Raw genomic sequence first — 17,743 nt, forward strand, 5'->3', positions numbered from 1 at the left:
AAAGACTGTAAGTAGAGCTACTTACCCACATGTCCAGTCTCTGCAATAACTTAAATAGAAAGGTAATAGAAATAAGTTTTCGTTTTGATAAATAAAAACTAAGGGGCTTATGCTTAGTTGGGTGTTTGGCTGTTTGCTTCATGTACAATATGCATATATGTACTGAGTATGCCCACAAGTAAGTGACTGCCTAGGTCTGTATACAGATTTGGTGCTTGCACTTTCATATGTTTGGGCTCTCTGATTACCAGCACTAGCTAAATACGTCTGATTGGCTGATTGTGAATTCACCACTAAAGCTGATAGGTGCTTTCTTCCTTCAGCATGCACATATTATATCATTGTATGGGTGTATTCAGCTGTATTTTATAATTAGATCTTTGCTAGTCTCATTCATGCACATGAAGGAATATTATTCTGTCTGTATTATATAAGTTTTTTTGTTTTATTATCAAAAACTCAGGCAGATGTACTAAGCATCGGAGAGAGATAAAGTGGAGAGAGGTAAACTACCAACCAATCAGCTCCTGTCATTTTTCAAACACAGCCTGTTACATGGCAGTTAGGAGCTGATTGGCTGGTAGTTTATCTCTCTCCAAAGCTTAATACATCTCCCTTAGTGAAAAACTTTTCTATGATCTGGTTGGCATGCATGTATCTGGATGTAAGAATACCTGGTGTAAGAGCTGGATGTATCTTTGTAAATATATTTGTATGATGCAGTAAATACACTTTTTGTACACATATGCAGAAGCCCCAAATTATCTGAAGGAATACGGAAAATTACTATTTAACTCAGTGGTTCTCAAACTGGTTGCTGTAACACCCTAGGGTGCCACAGGGCAACTGCAGGGGTGTTCAAAAGTTGATGGCCCAGGATCAAATCAAATTATTTATGGTCAATGTGATAGACAAAAGTGCTGCTGGCTGCCAATCATAAGATATGTGGACAAACAGAAGTAGAACCTTGTACACCACCACATAACCGACCATAAGGATGACAGATAAGCACAATTTACATATTTTAATAATTTTTACTTAATTTATCAATATGAAACTTATGGCCTAGGGGTGCTGTGAAAAAATGCTGATTCTATAGGGTACTGTGATTCAAGAAAGTTTGGGAACCATTGGCATAACTATAATCTATTATACAACAATATGTATTCAATTAAATTCACATTCTGTATAACACTTTTAATTTCAAAATTTCTGTTTTAAGACAAAACTCTGTCACATATTTTTTGGGAGCTAATGCGGATATTTGCCTATTGCTAAAGTTTCTTGAAATACAAGTGTTATTGGGATTGCTTATCACACCTGATGGACTCCCACAAGACATGACACATAACTGCATAACAAATGGCTCAATAATTAGAGTAACTACAAATGTTTGTCAATCAGTGACTTACCTGCTTGTAGCATGTTTGATCATTGTCAGTTTCTGTAAGCAAATAATCAGATTGTATAGCTGTGTCATAAAAATACTCAAAGGATATACAGCAAAACAATGATATTCTGTGAACTGAGTTAATTCAATATTACAATTACAACTAATACTTAATATAAATGTAATTAAGACATGTTTATAGTTGTATAAAATGAGTTAAATGTTTTATCAAGATAAATGTAAATGTATCCTGGTGTCTCCATCATCCAAATATATAAAGTCTCAAACTATATTATGGGGAGGGGGGAAAGGTTTGCAGATAGTCCAGGCTTTTGGCTCCTCAACCTGACACATTATAAACAGTACTTTTTCAAATAACTAACTTAGGGGTACATTTACTAAGCAGTGATAAGAGTGGAGAAGTGAGCCAGTGGAGAAGTTGCCCCATAAACCAATCAGCACTGAAGTAACATCTATAATTTGCATGCTATAAAATGATACAGAGCTGCTGATTAGTTGATGGGGAAATATCTCCACTGGCTCACTTCTCCGCTCTTATCACTGCTTAGTAAATGTACCCCTAAACCTGTAAAGAAAGTAGAAGCCATTGACTGGAGATTCTCCTCTCATCCAACCTTGACATATTGGTAAGGTAAAACTGAAAAATGAACAACAGGAATCTTGTCCACTAGCACAAGGGAACCACTGAAGTTAATTTAATAACTATTGGAAGCTGCCATCTCATGGCATGGTAAAAAAATAATTATCGCTAAAATATCCAGCTCAGAAACAATCCTTTCAAATATCTGCCAACACATAAATAGGAGTGTAACAAATATTGTTGGGGAAAAAAATGTTTCAGTTCAAAAGTGTAACACCAGGAGTGTAAACATTTATCTTTCCATAAGTTGTTGTATATATTGTTAGGCAGAAACCACTGTCATTGCTACAAAACCACCTGCTGTATCAGATGTTAAAATGTTCAGTTATCCATAACACAGTAAAGCTGGGTACTCACCTTGTCGACTTGATGGTGGATCCACTATTGCAGCAGGGACGTGCAGTCAGGGGAGGCAGGGGAGGCAGTGCCTCCCCTGTCATTAATGAGTAAAATAATACAAAGAAGATACTTATGATACATAAGTATCTTCTTTATTATTTTACTCATGATTAAATCAGTTTGGGAGGCACCGATCGTGGTGCCTCCCGTACCGACTGATAAAAGATATGGGAGCGGGGGGCGGGTGCGGGTGGGGCCTAACAATGGGCAGGAAAAGCCCATTGAAATTGTATGGGAAAGCGGCACCATTAGAGGTGCCGCTTTCCTACAGGGACGTGCTTTCAACCTATGAAAGCACATCCCCTGTCAGTAAGGCCACAATGATTGGCCAGCGGATCCGTCACTGGATCCGCTGTCAATCACTGTGTGGGCCTCGGTGGCGGCGGAGGTGCGGGCGGCGGAAGTGCGGGATGCGGCGGGCCGGGCGGCGGAGGTGCTGGCGGCGGTGATGCGGACGACGGTAGAGGCGGCGGGACGCGGCATTACCTACAGTTCAGCAGAGTTTGGCAGCGGAAGCGGTACCCATTTCAAAAATGGCGCCTCAGCGTCATTTTTGAAATTCAAGATGGCCGCCGTGAGCCAATCATGGCTCGCCGCGTCATCGCCCTGCCCCCTCCGCTGACTTATATAAGTCAGCGCGAGGCAGCGGCTGTCAGTCCGACGGCGGAGGAGGAGCTGAGAAGAGCTCCTGAAGACCGAAGACGCCGGAAGTCCTGGATGGGCGGCGGCTATGCAAAAGAGCTTAGCAGCCGCCGCCCACCAGGTGAAGATGCTGGAAGTCCTGGATGGGCGGCGGCTATGCAAAAGAGCTTAGCAGCCGCCGCCCACCAGGTGAAGATGCTGGAAGTCCTGGGAAGGCGGCGGCCATGCGAAAGAGCTTACAGGCCGCCGCCTCCCAGATGAAGACGCCGGAGGAAGACGCCAGAAGCCCTGGGGAGGTGGCACCCCCCCAGGTGAAGACGCCAGAAGCCCTGGGAAAGGCGGGGGCCACGCAAAAGAGCTTAAAGGCCGCCGCCCCCAGGTGAAGACCCTGTTTAATAAAGTTATTTTTTTAAAGTATGTGTTGTGTTTTATTTTTAATATTTTCTTTACAGGTGGACTACGGGTGCCAGCGGGCCCTTTATGTCCGGGCATGCTGGCACTTGTGGTTCTCCAAGTGCCAGCATGCTGGGGCAGGCTTGCTGGGACCTGTAGGTCACCTGTAAAGAACAATATTACTATTCTTTGCAGGTGCCAGCAGGCCATTTATGTCCGGGCATGCTGGCACTTGTGGTTCTCCAAGTGCCAGCATGCTGGGGCAGGCTTGCTGGGACCTGTAGGCCACCTGTAAAGAACAGAGCATACAATGAACCCCGCACCCACCGCCACCAGGGGTGCGGGGCATAGCACTGGGCTATCAGCCCAGTGCTGGTTATTGCTCGGGAGGGGGGACCCCATTTTCATTTTTTGGGGGCCCCACTTTCCGAGGAATGCCAACACTGGGCTGACTGGCTGGGGGGTGTATAATGGCATGGCAGGGGGACCCCACACTGAGTGTCTCCCCTGCTATGGCATTACCCCCCCCCCCCCCCAGCTGGTTCTGCCTGGTGCTGGTTTTAGCGGTGGGGGGGGGGACTGCATTTTTTTTTTTGTGCGGGGGGGGGGGGGGGGGGTTAGTTGCAGTGCCTCCCCAGCCCCTGACCTCACCGCACGTCACTGTATTGCAGTAACAATACAGGTAAGCATATACACTTACCGAGCCGCCACTCAATTAGTTTACCTGACTAGCTGGGAGGGCAGTCCCTGCAGCAAGTGTACGGGAGGTTGAAGGACCGCCCATACACACAGCTAGATGTGCAGATATATCTCAGCCACTGGCTGTGCTGCACATCTGACATGATATGTCTATGAATTACATTGTCCACAGACATATCAGTATAGACACCTACCAACTGCATCACGTTATATCGGCCATTGCATCTAAAGTGATCTGTAACTGCTAGCATGGAAATATTACCAACCATACTAGCCGTTACACACTTAGTTCTGTTTGTAACAGTGAAACATTACCTTAATATTACAGTATAATCTGTCACAGTCTAGAACAATATTTGGCAACAAGCGGCCATAATGTTGCACCTCCGACCCCCAGCTTCTTCCTGATTTGTTAGATACGTTTTTTAAGACTTGTTAAGCTTATTAAAAAATGTCTGTTGATATGTTATTACAGATGAGTTTCTCTTTCTTTGAGTGTATTGTTTTAGCCATTTAATGATATTTAGGGTAACTAGCTGATGTGCCCAGTTTCAACTGGGCAAAGGTTTGCTGGGCACATCATTTTACCCATTTTCACCCCCTTAGGAGTCAAATTTAGAAAAATCAAAAAATAACTGTCACAGTTTTTAAACCACCCAGCAGGTCACATGTTTCAGGTCACCCAACAGGTACACAGGGATAGTTCACCAACTGTCACATTTTCAAAGAGCACAATGGTGGTGCATTGTAAAGGGCTGGCAGGCGTTTTGCCACATACCAAGCAACCAATGACAACGCCAATATAATTCTGCAAATCTCCGGACCAAGACCCTTCATTTGGTAAATGATGTGCCCTGCTCAGACAATGGCATCATAGAAATAAGTCACTCATAAAAGTCGTCCTTCTGTTATTAATATACAGATATACTGTATTGAAGGTTAGCGGGATGTCCATGTGGACACTTAGATATACTAGGTTGCCTATCAGTGATCTAGAAGGAACATATTGCACCAATTGGGATGCCCACAATCTGGAAAGTACAACTAATAAGGAAGTAAAAACTTCACCTGACTATTAGGGCAATACCAGTAGAGAGGTGATAAAACATTTAGAACAACTTCATGAGGTCTTCACATTTAGCAAGCTGTCTTTGCCTTAAAGCTTGACACACTTACCAGATGCCCCTAGATCTTTAACTGCATGTAGTAAATACGTATCTCCCAAAGGTATTGCAGTGGTTTAAGGATAAACAGGACACTAAGCAAGACCACATATATGTTAAACAGGTGAGACAGAAAGACAGGAATATGCTCACACCTGGCAGGTCATAATGGCTAAGACTGACAAATAGGCAGGAATTTCCCAAGAGAAGACAGAAAAACAAAGCTCTAGGTTAGGCAGTGGCAGGCTGACTATATCTGTATACAGTTTGGGATCCCAGAATAAATCTGGGATCAGGGCTGGTGGAAGGTAAATTACTTTAGTTATACAATATATGGTCAAGGTGGCAGTGAGACAAACTATATTGGTTGTACACTCTGAGGTCAGTGTTGTCAGCAGACAATCTACATCAGTTACACAAGCCAGGCAGGCAGACAAACTATACAATCTGGGGGTTGGGAGTGCAGTATACGAAATACATCAGTGAGGGCTGACAGCATGCAAACTATATTGGTTATACGGTCTAGGGTCAAAGCTGGAGCCAGGACACTTACATAAGTTATATAATATAGGTCAGGGCTTGCAATGGACAAAACACAATCCAAAAACAGGCCTAGGTCAGGGCAGGAGAAATCAGTGAGAACCAAGACAATCCCACAAAGTCATACCACAGGAACTCAAGTTCAGGATCCAACAAAACAGCAACTTTCACAAGCACAGGCACCAACAAGCAACAATGAAAAAAAGGATGCAATAGAAGTCTCCACGATACTCAACCTAGAAGCTGGGAGAGTTGTGACATCAGCATGCAAGACTCTGGCATCTGATGCAAAGTGCTGCCAGCATGTTCAGCATGAACAGTTGTTACTTTTAATGTTCATTCTGTCTTAAACTAAGTATATGTACATTAGGACTCCAATACATAAACTGAAAAGCTTCTAACAGCATAGACATTCTGTTCTTCATAAAATGCCCTCTGTCTGTGCCGGAACTGGTTCCAGAGACAGAAGTGTAGAGTTTTAAGAGCAATACATAAAAATCATAAACTTAAGATTCATTGTGGTTAACCTTAAAATTATTTGTGTGGAATTTCAGTATGAAAACATAAGTATATAAAACTAATTAATAATCAGAATGTTAACTATCTTGTTGAGTTCAACATATAAGAAATATTGTAGTCATTTACCTCTATGACCAGCTTATGATGGTCTTCAGAGCGGCTGAAATTCTCTCCTATTTCAAACGCAGGCATAGTGCCCTCTTCACATAAATGCATCCAGTGCTGATATTCTGCTTGGTCAGGAAGTCGGTCCCAAAATATCTTGAAAACTTCCCAAACTGTTTCTTGGCAAACTATGCAAATAGATAAAAAAAAAGGTAATGTTTGTTATGATTGAATACTAAATAAATTATAGTAAATAGAGCCATAGCATAAAAACATCTTAAGGTCCATACACACTTAACGATAAAATGAGCGACGTCGCTCATTTTCCCCCTCCTTGAGCGACGTCGCTCATTTTATCGTTAAGTGTGTATGCCGCCAGCGATGACCGATGCGCGGCCCCGCGGGTCGGCAACGATCGTCGCTGTCGGTAAGGCATGCATGAAGGATGTGGACTGTCGTCCACGACCTTCATGCAGGGCTGGCGGGGGCGTGACGTCACTGAGCGATATGAGCGGTCATATCGCTCAGTGCGTGCAGGTGGCCGCCGACCGGCCGGCCCGGGAGGGGGAAACGTTAGACGATGTCGCTCACAGAGCGACATCGTCTAATGTGTATGGGCCTTTAGTTTTGTGTTTGTTGGTATTTTGCAGTTAATCATTGAGGTTAGTCCAGTAACCATAAAGTGCAGACAGTACATCTTATCATTCTTTATCAATCAAGTGTCCAGTCTCATGTTACATGTTTTTTTAAGCTCATACTATATGAAACGAAATACCATATAGATGCTCCCATATAGATGCTCTATGGGCCCTACACATATGGCGATGTGCCGCCGAGGTGCCCGACGGCCGATACGGCCGACGGGCGACCCGGCGGCGGGGGGGCAGTGACGGGGGGAGTGAAGTTTCTTCACTCCCCCCGTCACGTGGCTCCATTGAAGTGCAGGCAAATATGGACGAGATCGTCCATATTGGCCTGCATGCACAGCCGACGGGGGACCAGCGATGAACGAGCGCGGGGCCGCGCATCGTTCATCGCTGGAGCCTCCACACTGAAAGATATGAACGAGTTCTCGTTCATTTATGAACGAGATCGTTCATATCTTTCAAACAAATCGGCATGTGTGTAGGGCCTATAACATGTATAAATAGACTAGTGAGCATTACAAAATTGAATATATATTAATAAAGTATTGCTGATTTAACAAATGTCCTTCCAGTCTTCTCTATTTTAAAGGTTTATTTTTTATTTTAAAGACTAACTAAGCTTCTACAAAATATATTTACATCAATACACTGTTCTTTTTTCATATTGTATATGCTGGATGTTTATTCCAAACATCTATTTTTCAGTTAAAGAATATTTTCCTGAGCCGTACATCACCTGTGGTTAGTAATACCCCTTTTCCACTGCCTTGAAAAACTTGGGGTTTTGCATATGATCCCATATCAACCCAGGTTTTTGTTCAGTGGAAAAGAGTCCCCCCCCAAAAAAAAAAAACAACCTAGGTCCAGTGGTCCAGTTGAAGGGGAATGAATACTGCACGATATTTGTAAACACAAGCATATTTCATTTTTATCGCTGATACAAGTATATTCATATGCAAAAGTACATTTAGAGCTGTTCATTAATAAATCTGATATGTATGTTGATTCATTTTATTACATTTTTATATATAATACATATTATTAAATGAAAATTTTATTTCTTACTTTATTTTAGTTTCCTTTTTTACAGAGTTAAAATCAATAATAATAACAATAACTATATCAAAATGAAGAAAAGACACAAATATCCACTTGAATTGTGTGGCAACATTCAAACTCTTTCTGAAGTAGGCTGTACTCATCGACAAATTGTAAAATAAATAAATAAATATTCCACAATCTAGTGTAACATATACATTAGCTCGATACAAAGCAACAGGTATAAAGGCAGGGTTTGACTGGCTCACAGGGGCACAGGGGAAATGCCCTGTGGGCTTCACTACCCGGGGACCCCATCTCCTCCTCTAAAGATCATGATCCATGCTGTGTACTTGAATTAAACATAATACAAAGTTACCTTTATACTGCAGACTACTATGGCATATTTTCTAGGTGTTGGGGCTGGGAGACCAGCGCTGGGGATCCCAGCAGTCAACATACCAACACTGGAAAGCATAATGGGGGGGGAGTGGGGGGCGAACGCAACAAAGCATGCCGACTGTTGGGCTGGTAAATGGGTGGAATCCCGGCATTGGCATGGTGACCGCCGGGATCCTGAGTGCCGGTCACAAGACCGGATCAGATTTTCTACAGTGCATTGGTGTTATTAATCTTGTACTGTGCATGCACTATCAGTATGTACTATATATTCTTATCAAGGGGCCCAGACTATACACTCGCTAATGGTTATCCAAACCTCTGTGGAGACTGGCCACTCCCCTACATATGGGCCCCTGCCACTGCATTTCCCCGGTAATGAGTAATCAAAACTGAAGACTCCCAGCAACTACAATCAATAAAGAACTCAATAAAATTAGACAAACTCCAGAAACAGTTGATACAGTTAAAAGACACCTGCATAATCTAGATCTAAATGGTCGCATAACTGGCAGAAAACCATTGTTGAGGTCTGTAAATAAAGTAAAACACCCTTGATAGGCCAAAGAACACTGATATTGGATGCTAGATCAGTGGAAAAAAGTATTTGGAACCGTGTTCCAATTTGAACTTTTTGGAACCAGAAGACGTCAGTATGTTCAAAAAGTGGTTGGAAAACGTGTGTTAGATAATTGTAGAAGTCATAGTTAAACATGGTGGGGGTCACATCATGATTTGGGGTGGTTTTGGTGGACAAAAGGTTGTAGATTTAGTTCAAATAACATCAACTATGGAGAAACGATACCACAATATTTTAGTACATCACGCTGTACCAATATTGTAACTCTAAATATTGTAAAGGGGTTCATCATGCAACAAGATAATGACCCTAAGCACACATCTAAACTGTGTATCAACTATTTGAAAAGCAAAGAAAAGCAAAAAGTTCTACAAATTATGACATGGCCTCCTCAGTCACCTGATTTCAATCCCATTGAGAAACTCTGGGATAAATTAGACAGAAAAGTTTGTGTAATGGCTCCAACAAATACTAGAAACTTATGGGAATGTCTGAATGAGGACTGGAAAGGCACAACTTCCGAAATTTTAGAAATGTTGGTGTCTTGAATGCCCAAACTATGTGAGGCAGTGATACACGCCCATGGAGGACACATTGATGAAAGACAAATTTAAATGTATTTTTACTATAAAAGAATTTATGTATTGTAATGATTTTACCATATTTCAGAGGGTAGGCAGTTACGTGACCTACGCTCAGGGGACCGCCAGTCACATCTCCGACGCCCGAATCTCACCCTCTTACAGTCCCGACAGTCCGCATGCTGACTTACAGGGACTATTTCCACTCGTGGGTGTCCACGACACCCACAGAGTGGGAATACAACCTGTGGCTTTGGAATGGTGACCGGCAGTCTCCTGACCGCTGGTCACGCATACCCAACCCTTTCAGAGAAATTATTGACATGCAAATGTAGAAAGAAATGGGCACGGCAGTTATGTTTTGTTTAATTGTCTCCTTTCTCTGAGACTTTTTGTTGTTCTTTACACTAGATTCTTGTTGGGAGAACAGCAGCACTCAGTCTGCACTGTCCCACGGGCTTCAGGAGTTTACTGAATTACCATCGCTTAGGTACACAAGCACCCCGCTGCCACCTAGTAAGTGTACAGCCTGTTGGTGCATACCACACCAGGGGCAGTACAATGCCCAGCAAACTCTGTATGCTCCAGGCTGCCACTGCAATTCTACTGTTGTGTTATGACTGATATGCTGTTTGTACCACAGTGTTTAATCCCTGCATTACCACTGTGTTCCTGCATTAACCCTTTACTTGCTGTTACCAATAAACCCAGCAAACTGGCTAAGGAGTCTCAGTTTGGCCTAACAGTCACTTTCACATCAGCTGTGTCCCTTTTGTGACCAAATCCCAGTAGGCAATATCCATAATTCTTATATTTTCTCAGTCAATGGGTATCTAGAAAGCCCAGATAAACTTATGAATATAAAGCTGCACTTCCATGCAGTCATTCTTTTCCTCACACCCTTTACAGGAAACTGGGGCAACCTATCAATGAGAGAACCAATCACAACCTGTAATCAGAGATGGCAGTTTGTAATTGGTTCTCCTGCTCTTACATCTACTCAGATGTCATTTTAAAGTGTGGCAAATCTTCTAAAGGGCGGAGATGTGGACAAGTCGAGTAGTTGCCCAATCAGCTTCTACCTATAAATTTATAGACTGTACTTGATAAATGCTAGCTAGAAGCTGATTGGGTGCTATGGGAAACCTCTCTACTTGTTCACTCTTTAGGAGGTTTGATACATTTCCCCTTTCATTGTTAAAGGTGCCATCTTAACATAAGAATCAGACAAAGATGATTATAGAAACATTACAGGGAACGTGATCATTGCTATGGTTCAATGCAATAAAATGATATGGAAGAATAGAATACTACTGAAATAGCCTGAGTTATGTGTAGAGTCACAGAAGGTAATATATACTAGAATAGCTTAAAGATGCAGTTCTGCACATCACCATCAGATTTCTGCTTATTGACTAACCTGCACCACGTAGATAAAAGCTCATAAATAACAGTTTACTATAGTTTTTGTGCATATATATGCACTTTTGACCAATGTTAGTAAATAAGCCCCACTGTATTGGAAAAATATGCCATGATATGTGGGTGAGTTAAGTATTCTCTTTTCAGCAAAATACATTCATGAGTAGGAAGGAGAGGGTTGTGAATATACATCTTGCTTGTGAGGAATGGGGTGTCACTGCTAAGGCCAATTATAGATGGTTGGGAAGGAACAGTTGAGGTGGTCATCTGCTACAGTCCTGAGAGAATGTTCAATTATATATGACTCCACACTGTGTGAATCTTTACTTCATGAAACAATAATGTGGCATTACATTACAGTAACCAGAAAGTAACAGTAACAAGTTCTGGTGTATCCTTCCGCAGGACAGCCTATAACATGTAGGGTACAAACACAACATCTTCCCCAACTCCAGTCACTTTCTTTTACTGGTGAAGATAAATAAAGAGCCAAAAATTGAGTTTCCCCTTGGCATTTACTAATGTTTTTTTATCTAAGTATCTGGATACATCTACGTACCTTTCTTATCAGCATAACATCTTCCTTCCTCTTTACTTCCTCTGTGTATTCATTCCCTAACAGATTCTCTGCTCTTATTTCTGAGGCTCTTTATATTGTTCATTCTGAGACTCTATATTTTGCAGGGGATTGCTGGAAAATGTAGCCAGGGGGAAAGCACACGGCTCTGGCCTTTAAGTGGTTTCCAGGTATAGAAAACAAGGGCAGCGTTATCAAAAGATAAAAAGCCCTGTTGCTGAAGAAAAATGGGCGTTTGCATAGGTGAAAAGGCTTGCTTTCACTTTGTCCTTTGGGGAAGCTTATTAATCAAGCATCAAGGCAGTACTCCATGTGCACAGAGATGCCAGCAGGGGTGTACGGGGGTACTGAGATAAGGGTGCTCAGACTGACCAGGGGGTCATCTGCCAACTAAAGATCCCAGGCCTTGCAGGGGCACAACTACTCACCATGCAACATCAAAAGTATTTTCAATGTGATGTGTACATGTCAAAAGGTGTCTTGTCCCAAACTATGTATCTGTGCCCTGATGCCACTCCTGGTGACCCTGACTGCACTCCTGGTGGCCCTGCTTAAGCTGGTGACTCTACACTGAGATGTGGTACCATAAAATAAGGTGGGTGTGTGTGTGTGTGTGTGTGTGTGTGTGTGTGTGTGTGTGTGTGTGTGTGTGTGTGTGTGTGTGTGTGTGTGTGTGTGTGTTTGTGTTAAAATTAGCCCTTTCAGTACAGAATATAAAAACAAAGATAGTTGTCCTGCATAGAACCTATTTATTAGGTGTACTACCAACCTAATCTGGAAGGCCCCTGTTCCCTGACTCGTAGCAGGAAAACTTTATAGTTTGCTATATCATGTATGCAGAGGAACTAATTAAGTCTCAGTAGTACAAGTAGCTCTTCTTGTATGGAGAGAGCAATATATTAACAATAGAATCAATATTGTCTCCTTAATTCTAAAGGTGAATCACAATGTCTTATTTCTTTGTAACAATATAGCAGGTTATGTCTAAAGAGAAAGCAACAGCATCTATATAAATGTTATATCGTGTGTGTGTGTGTGTGTGTGTGTGTGTGTGTGTGTGTGTGTGTGTGTGTGTGTGTGTTATGTCCCTATGTAATAGTAACATGGACAATAGAAGAAATACCTAGTCAAATAATAAAATAATTCTCTGAGTACATGGTGAACACTGTCAACTGTACTGTATATCCTACAGACCCCCTACTCATTACTTGCCAGCTGAGTTCTGAAATATTTTCTTGAAGGTTGAAGCTTACTACCTTCTAAGGAGAAAAAAATATACAAAGGCTTTACAGAAAGATAAAAAGGATGACACTTTTGCAAATCTTCCATTCTAATAGAAAAATAGATTGATACTGTTGTAAAACACACACCAACTATTCATCACTCACATGTATAATTCAAGTACACAGTATAGTACCTGATCCCCAGGCAGTGGGTCCACCGGGGTTTTACCCTGTGGGCCAGTCTAACACTGATCCCAAATACAAGGGTCTTATTAAGTTGTCAAGCAGCAGACTTTTCTTTCTTTTTTTTTTTACCACTTTCATATACTTTACTCACATATTCTATCTTCTAATAATATTTTGCTTACATTATGAAGGGAGTTTTTTTGCACACCTTTTTAATAATAGAATATTAAGAGTTATGTGTTAATGTTGGAAATGTTAAACTGTTTAATGTTACCGAATTCCTAATAGGGCCCCCATAGAAAATACTCTTCCTTTTTTCTGTGTGTATTCAGGTATAGACTATGTAACTCCTGCTGCTTGTATATGTCAGTGAATAAAATAAGTGATAGGCAGCAAAAGATTTGAAAATAGCTTTTCACAAGGAGGAAATGGCATTGGCTTAATTAGCAAGTTCCAAAACAATACAAACTTTATTTAAATGCATTTTATTTATCTCAAAGTAGACATAACAAAAATTAAGCTTTCCCCCTGGCAGGTAGCTACAGTACCGTAGGCTGACCATACTATCCCTTTAACCTGGGACACTCATGAATTACACAGGTTCTGTGGCTGCTTAAAACCAGGTGAAATGTAGGTTTGTTGACAGCCAGCCACAGAACCTGTGTAATTCATGAGTGTCCCAGGTTAAAGGGATAATATGGTCAGCTTAAGTCATAACTACTGTAGGATCTGCAAACAGCAAGCACATATTAGCAATAAATCAGTAGTTGCAGTAGCATGTTATCTGTTCCTCAGGAGGCTTGCTATTTAGCAACAGCTAGCAAACAGCAGTGCATGGTCACATGCGTGCTAAGCCAGCCCCCTGCTCAGCTCTAACTCAGCAGCGGGAGATGGAGGACATAGTGTCTGTGGGCCTTATTCAGCTTCAGTTGAAAAATCGCAGAACGGACGATTATTGACCATCTGCGCATGTGCTATGAATGCATTGCATGTCTGTAGCCCGCAATCTGCGATTCTGCTGCGATCGCATCTTGCCAGGATGCGATCGCAGGTTTTTGACAAGCTGTGAGCTTTTGTGGGCATGCACATGGTGTTCATGGGGAGTGGTTGGAAAAACCCAGGTCTGTCATGGCCGTTCTCGGGGCGTACATCTGATGTTAGCTGCGATTGCTGCGACTTAAAAGATGGTGCCCGGTGTGACTGCATTCTCATTATTCTGAGTAGCTCTGGGTCAACCGCAACCGTTGATGATACTCATTTTTTGCGATGCATATTCAATTCTGCAGCTGCATTTACAGAATTGTGAATGCATGGGTGGCGGCTTGTTGTGTGCTGGACAGCCTTTTAAACATGCCGGGTGGCTCTTGCTGTGCAATTCTATGCAGAACAATCTATACAATCGCAGAACTGCAACTAAAGCTAAATTAGGTACCGTGTCTGCTACAGACACTTTAGTACTGTCCCCATCTCACAGCAAGAGACATAATAGATATCCCTCTAACAGAGCCGGCCCTAACCAATATGATGCCCTAGGCAAGATTTTGGCTGGTGCCCCCTAGCACCACCGCTGGTTCCGCCTCTGACCTTGCACTTCTTTCCCAGCACCATCACCCCTCATCCATAGCAGTCCTTATTTTGGTGTTTGAACCCCCTATATTTTAAATAGGAACAGTTCGCACATTTGGCGCACAGCCCAAAAAGGAGTGTGTTTTTGCTGGCAAGGGGCATGGCCACACAATAGAAACCCCAATTCCAATTACGCCACACAGTACTGCACTTTATTCACATTTGATCATGCGATAGTGTCCATAATTCATATTACATCCCACAGTAGTATCACTTTACCTTATAAACGTTACTCCTCACAGTAGAGCCCCTTATTCACATTACATCACACTGAATTGCTCCTTATTCACATTACACCACACCCTATTGCTCTTTATTCACATTAGACGACACAGTAGTGCCCTTTCTATACGCAACGCCACATAGTAGAGCACTTTAAACACATAATGCCACACAGTAATGCCCCTTACACATATGAGACACATTATTAATGTCCTTATAAACATACAGTAATGTGCCTTACACATTATGACAACCTTTATTAATGCCCTTTTACACATAATGTCCCTTACACATACGCCGCACATTATTAATGCCCTTATACACATAATGACACACATAGTGCCCCCTACACATTTGCTGCACGTTATTAGTGCCCCTATACACATAATGACACACATAGTGCCCCCTACACATTTGCTGCACGTTATTAGTGCCCCTATACACATAATGACACATACAGTAGTACCCTGGTACACATATGCCATACATTATTAATGCCCTTATACACATAATGACACACATAGTGCCCCTTACACATATGTTGCACATTATTAATGCATTTGTACATGACACACATAATGCTCCTTACACATATTCTGAACACTACTGCACAACCAACCCACTCACATGCACACAGCACTCACACTGCCACTAACACTGTGACCTCTGCCTCTGCTTGGACACAGATGTGTCCTCATAAATCTTGCCTCAATGTGAACGTCGGGCACATTTTTTTAATGAAAATGCATCTTATTTGCATTGCTATGTGACTAGGATGCACAAGCAGCTTCTGCTGATTAAAATGATATGCAGCATGCCTATATACTGTGTGTAGCTGTATCTGCATATGAAATGCCACATACAGAATATAGGCATGCCGCATATCATTTTAATCAGCAGAATCTGCTGATGCCCCTAGGCATATCAAATGCCCTAGGCAATTGCCTAGTTTGCATATACCTATGGCCGGCTCTGCCCTCTAAACATCGCTTGTCTGGCTCTACTGAAAATTCCTCTGCAGAGGAGGAAATATTGTACAAAAGGAGAAGAATTATTAACCCTGACAGCCTGTGACAGGTCTGATGACAGCAGGGATGCACCCAGGCTGTGCAGTATCCTTCTCCTCCCGCCTTCTCACACAAGGTTGTGAAGAAGTGCACCTAGAAAAGAAATACATATGCAGTGTTTCTTCAAGAGATGCCTGTCAGGAAGAAACATATCTTTTGTAAGTATGACCTGTAGTGGAATACCTCCACAATCTACAGCAAACCGCCTCCAATGGCCGGCACACCTTCCTGCCACTGACTAGAGCTATGTGCAACCGTGCTCCCATAAGGGGTTGAGTCAGCAGCGTTTACTGACCCCAGCTCATTCTTATGAAGATGACAGTTACCCCCTGTGGACTGGGAGTCAGAGGAGGTTACCAGAACCAGTGCATCCTCTCACTGAGGCCAGTATAGTGACCTCCAAATGCCCAAGCAGTATTGGCAGGCAGAACGTCAATTAATAAAATGAGCTCATCACATTGGGTGCTGAGCGAGCGCTCACAAGTATATCAGTTTGCTCAGTTAGCAACAGCCCTCATTGAGAAGGATGTAAGTGAAAGTTTCTTTCACTTTGCCTTCTCTAGCAAAGTCGGGGAGTATACATAACTACACACCAGCCTATTCCTGAGAACAAGGGTGGGGAACCTTTTTTCTCTTACCTACTAGAGGATACTGGGAATCCATTAAGTACCATGGGGTATAGATGGGTCCACTAGGAGCCATGGGCACTTTAAGAATTTGATAGTGTGCGCTGGCTCCTCCCTCTATGCCCCTCCTACCAGACTCAGTTTAGAAAATGTGCCTGTAGGAGCCGGTCACATCTCTGGAAGCTCCTAAAGAGTTTTCTGCATTTATTTTCTGTGTTTGTTGTTTTCAGGCAGGACTGGATGGCACCAGCCTGCCTGCTTCGTGGGACTTAGGAGGGGGAATGGCCAAACTTCTTGAAGGGTTAATGGTCCCGTTCCCCGCTGACAGGACACTAGCTCCTGAGGGAACTATTCGCAAGCCCCACCATGGCGAGCGTACATTTCCGCAGCACGCTGCCACCCCTAACAGAGCCAGAAGAAAGAATAGTGGTGAGTACTAAGCCGGCGTCCCAGTTAGCGGGTCGCCAGCCATTATAGCGGCATGAGGGTATGGAGACGCACGGCTTTTGAGCGGGGCGGACTTGCAACAAAGCCATAAAAGGAGTCTGTCTCCATTTTATGCACTCAGATACAAACAGTCAGTATAAAAAAGAGCGGGAAGACCGCCATTGAAGGGGAGGGGCTTCACTATGAGCAGATCCAGCAGTTCACCGGCGCCATTTTCCCTCTGCAGCTGGCACATACGCTGACTGACAGGGACACGCAGCTCCTCCGGAGAGACTCCAGATTACCTCAGCGGTACCAGGGGGGTCCTAGCAGGGGGGGAGCAGTTATTAGTGTACTAAGGGGGTTATCCTGAGTTGATCGCACCAAGCAACTTTTTGCTGCTGGTGCGATCAACTAATCTCCGCATATGGGGGAGTGTATTTTAGCATAGCAGGGCTGCGTTCGCTTGTGCAGCCCTGCTATGCTAAAAAAAAGTTTCACTCAAAACAAGACCAGCCCTGCAAATACTTACCCTGTGTGACAGATCCAGCGATGAAGGTACCGGCTGTGACATCAGACATCCGCCCTCTGTTCTCCTGGACATGCCTGCGT

At 42.9% G+C, this 17,743-nt stretch overlaps 1 protein-coding gene across 3 annotated transcripts in view; it reads right to left on the reverse strand.

The window, feature by feature from the left end:
• IMPG2 (interphotoreceptor matrix proteoglycan 2) overlaps positions 1-17,743 on the reverse strand; it is a 182,761-nt gene that overhangs the window by 110,379 nt on the left and 54,639 nt on the right. For 2 of the 3 annotated variants that reach the window (XM_063953575.1, XM_063953577.1), the window contains 3 exons: positions 6,533-6,699; positions 1,413-1,444; positions 26-49 (listed from right to left, as the gene is read on the reverse strand). In XM_063953575.1, the coding sequence (XP_063809645.1) occupies positions 26-49; positions 1,413-1,444; positions 6,533-6,699 (223 nt within the window). The remainder of the gene's footprint in view (positions 1-25; positions 50-1,412; positions 1,445-6,532; positions 6,700-17,743) is intronic. The other variant, XM_063953576.1, reaches the window with a different exon arrangement.

This window comes from Pseudophryne corroboree, chromosome 2, assembly GCF_028390025.1.
Source record: "Pseudophryne corroboree isolate aPseCor3 chromosome 2, aPseCor3.hap2, whole genome shotgun sequence".
Taxonomy (NCBI): Eukaryota; Metazoa; Chordata; class Amphibia; order Anura; family Myobatrachidae; genus Pseudophryne; species Pseudophryne corroboree.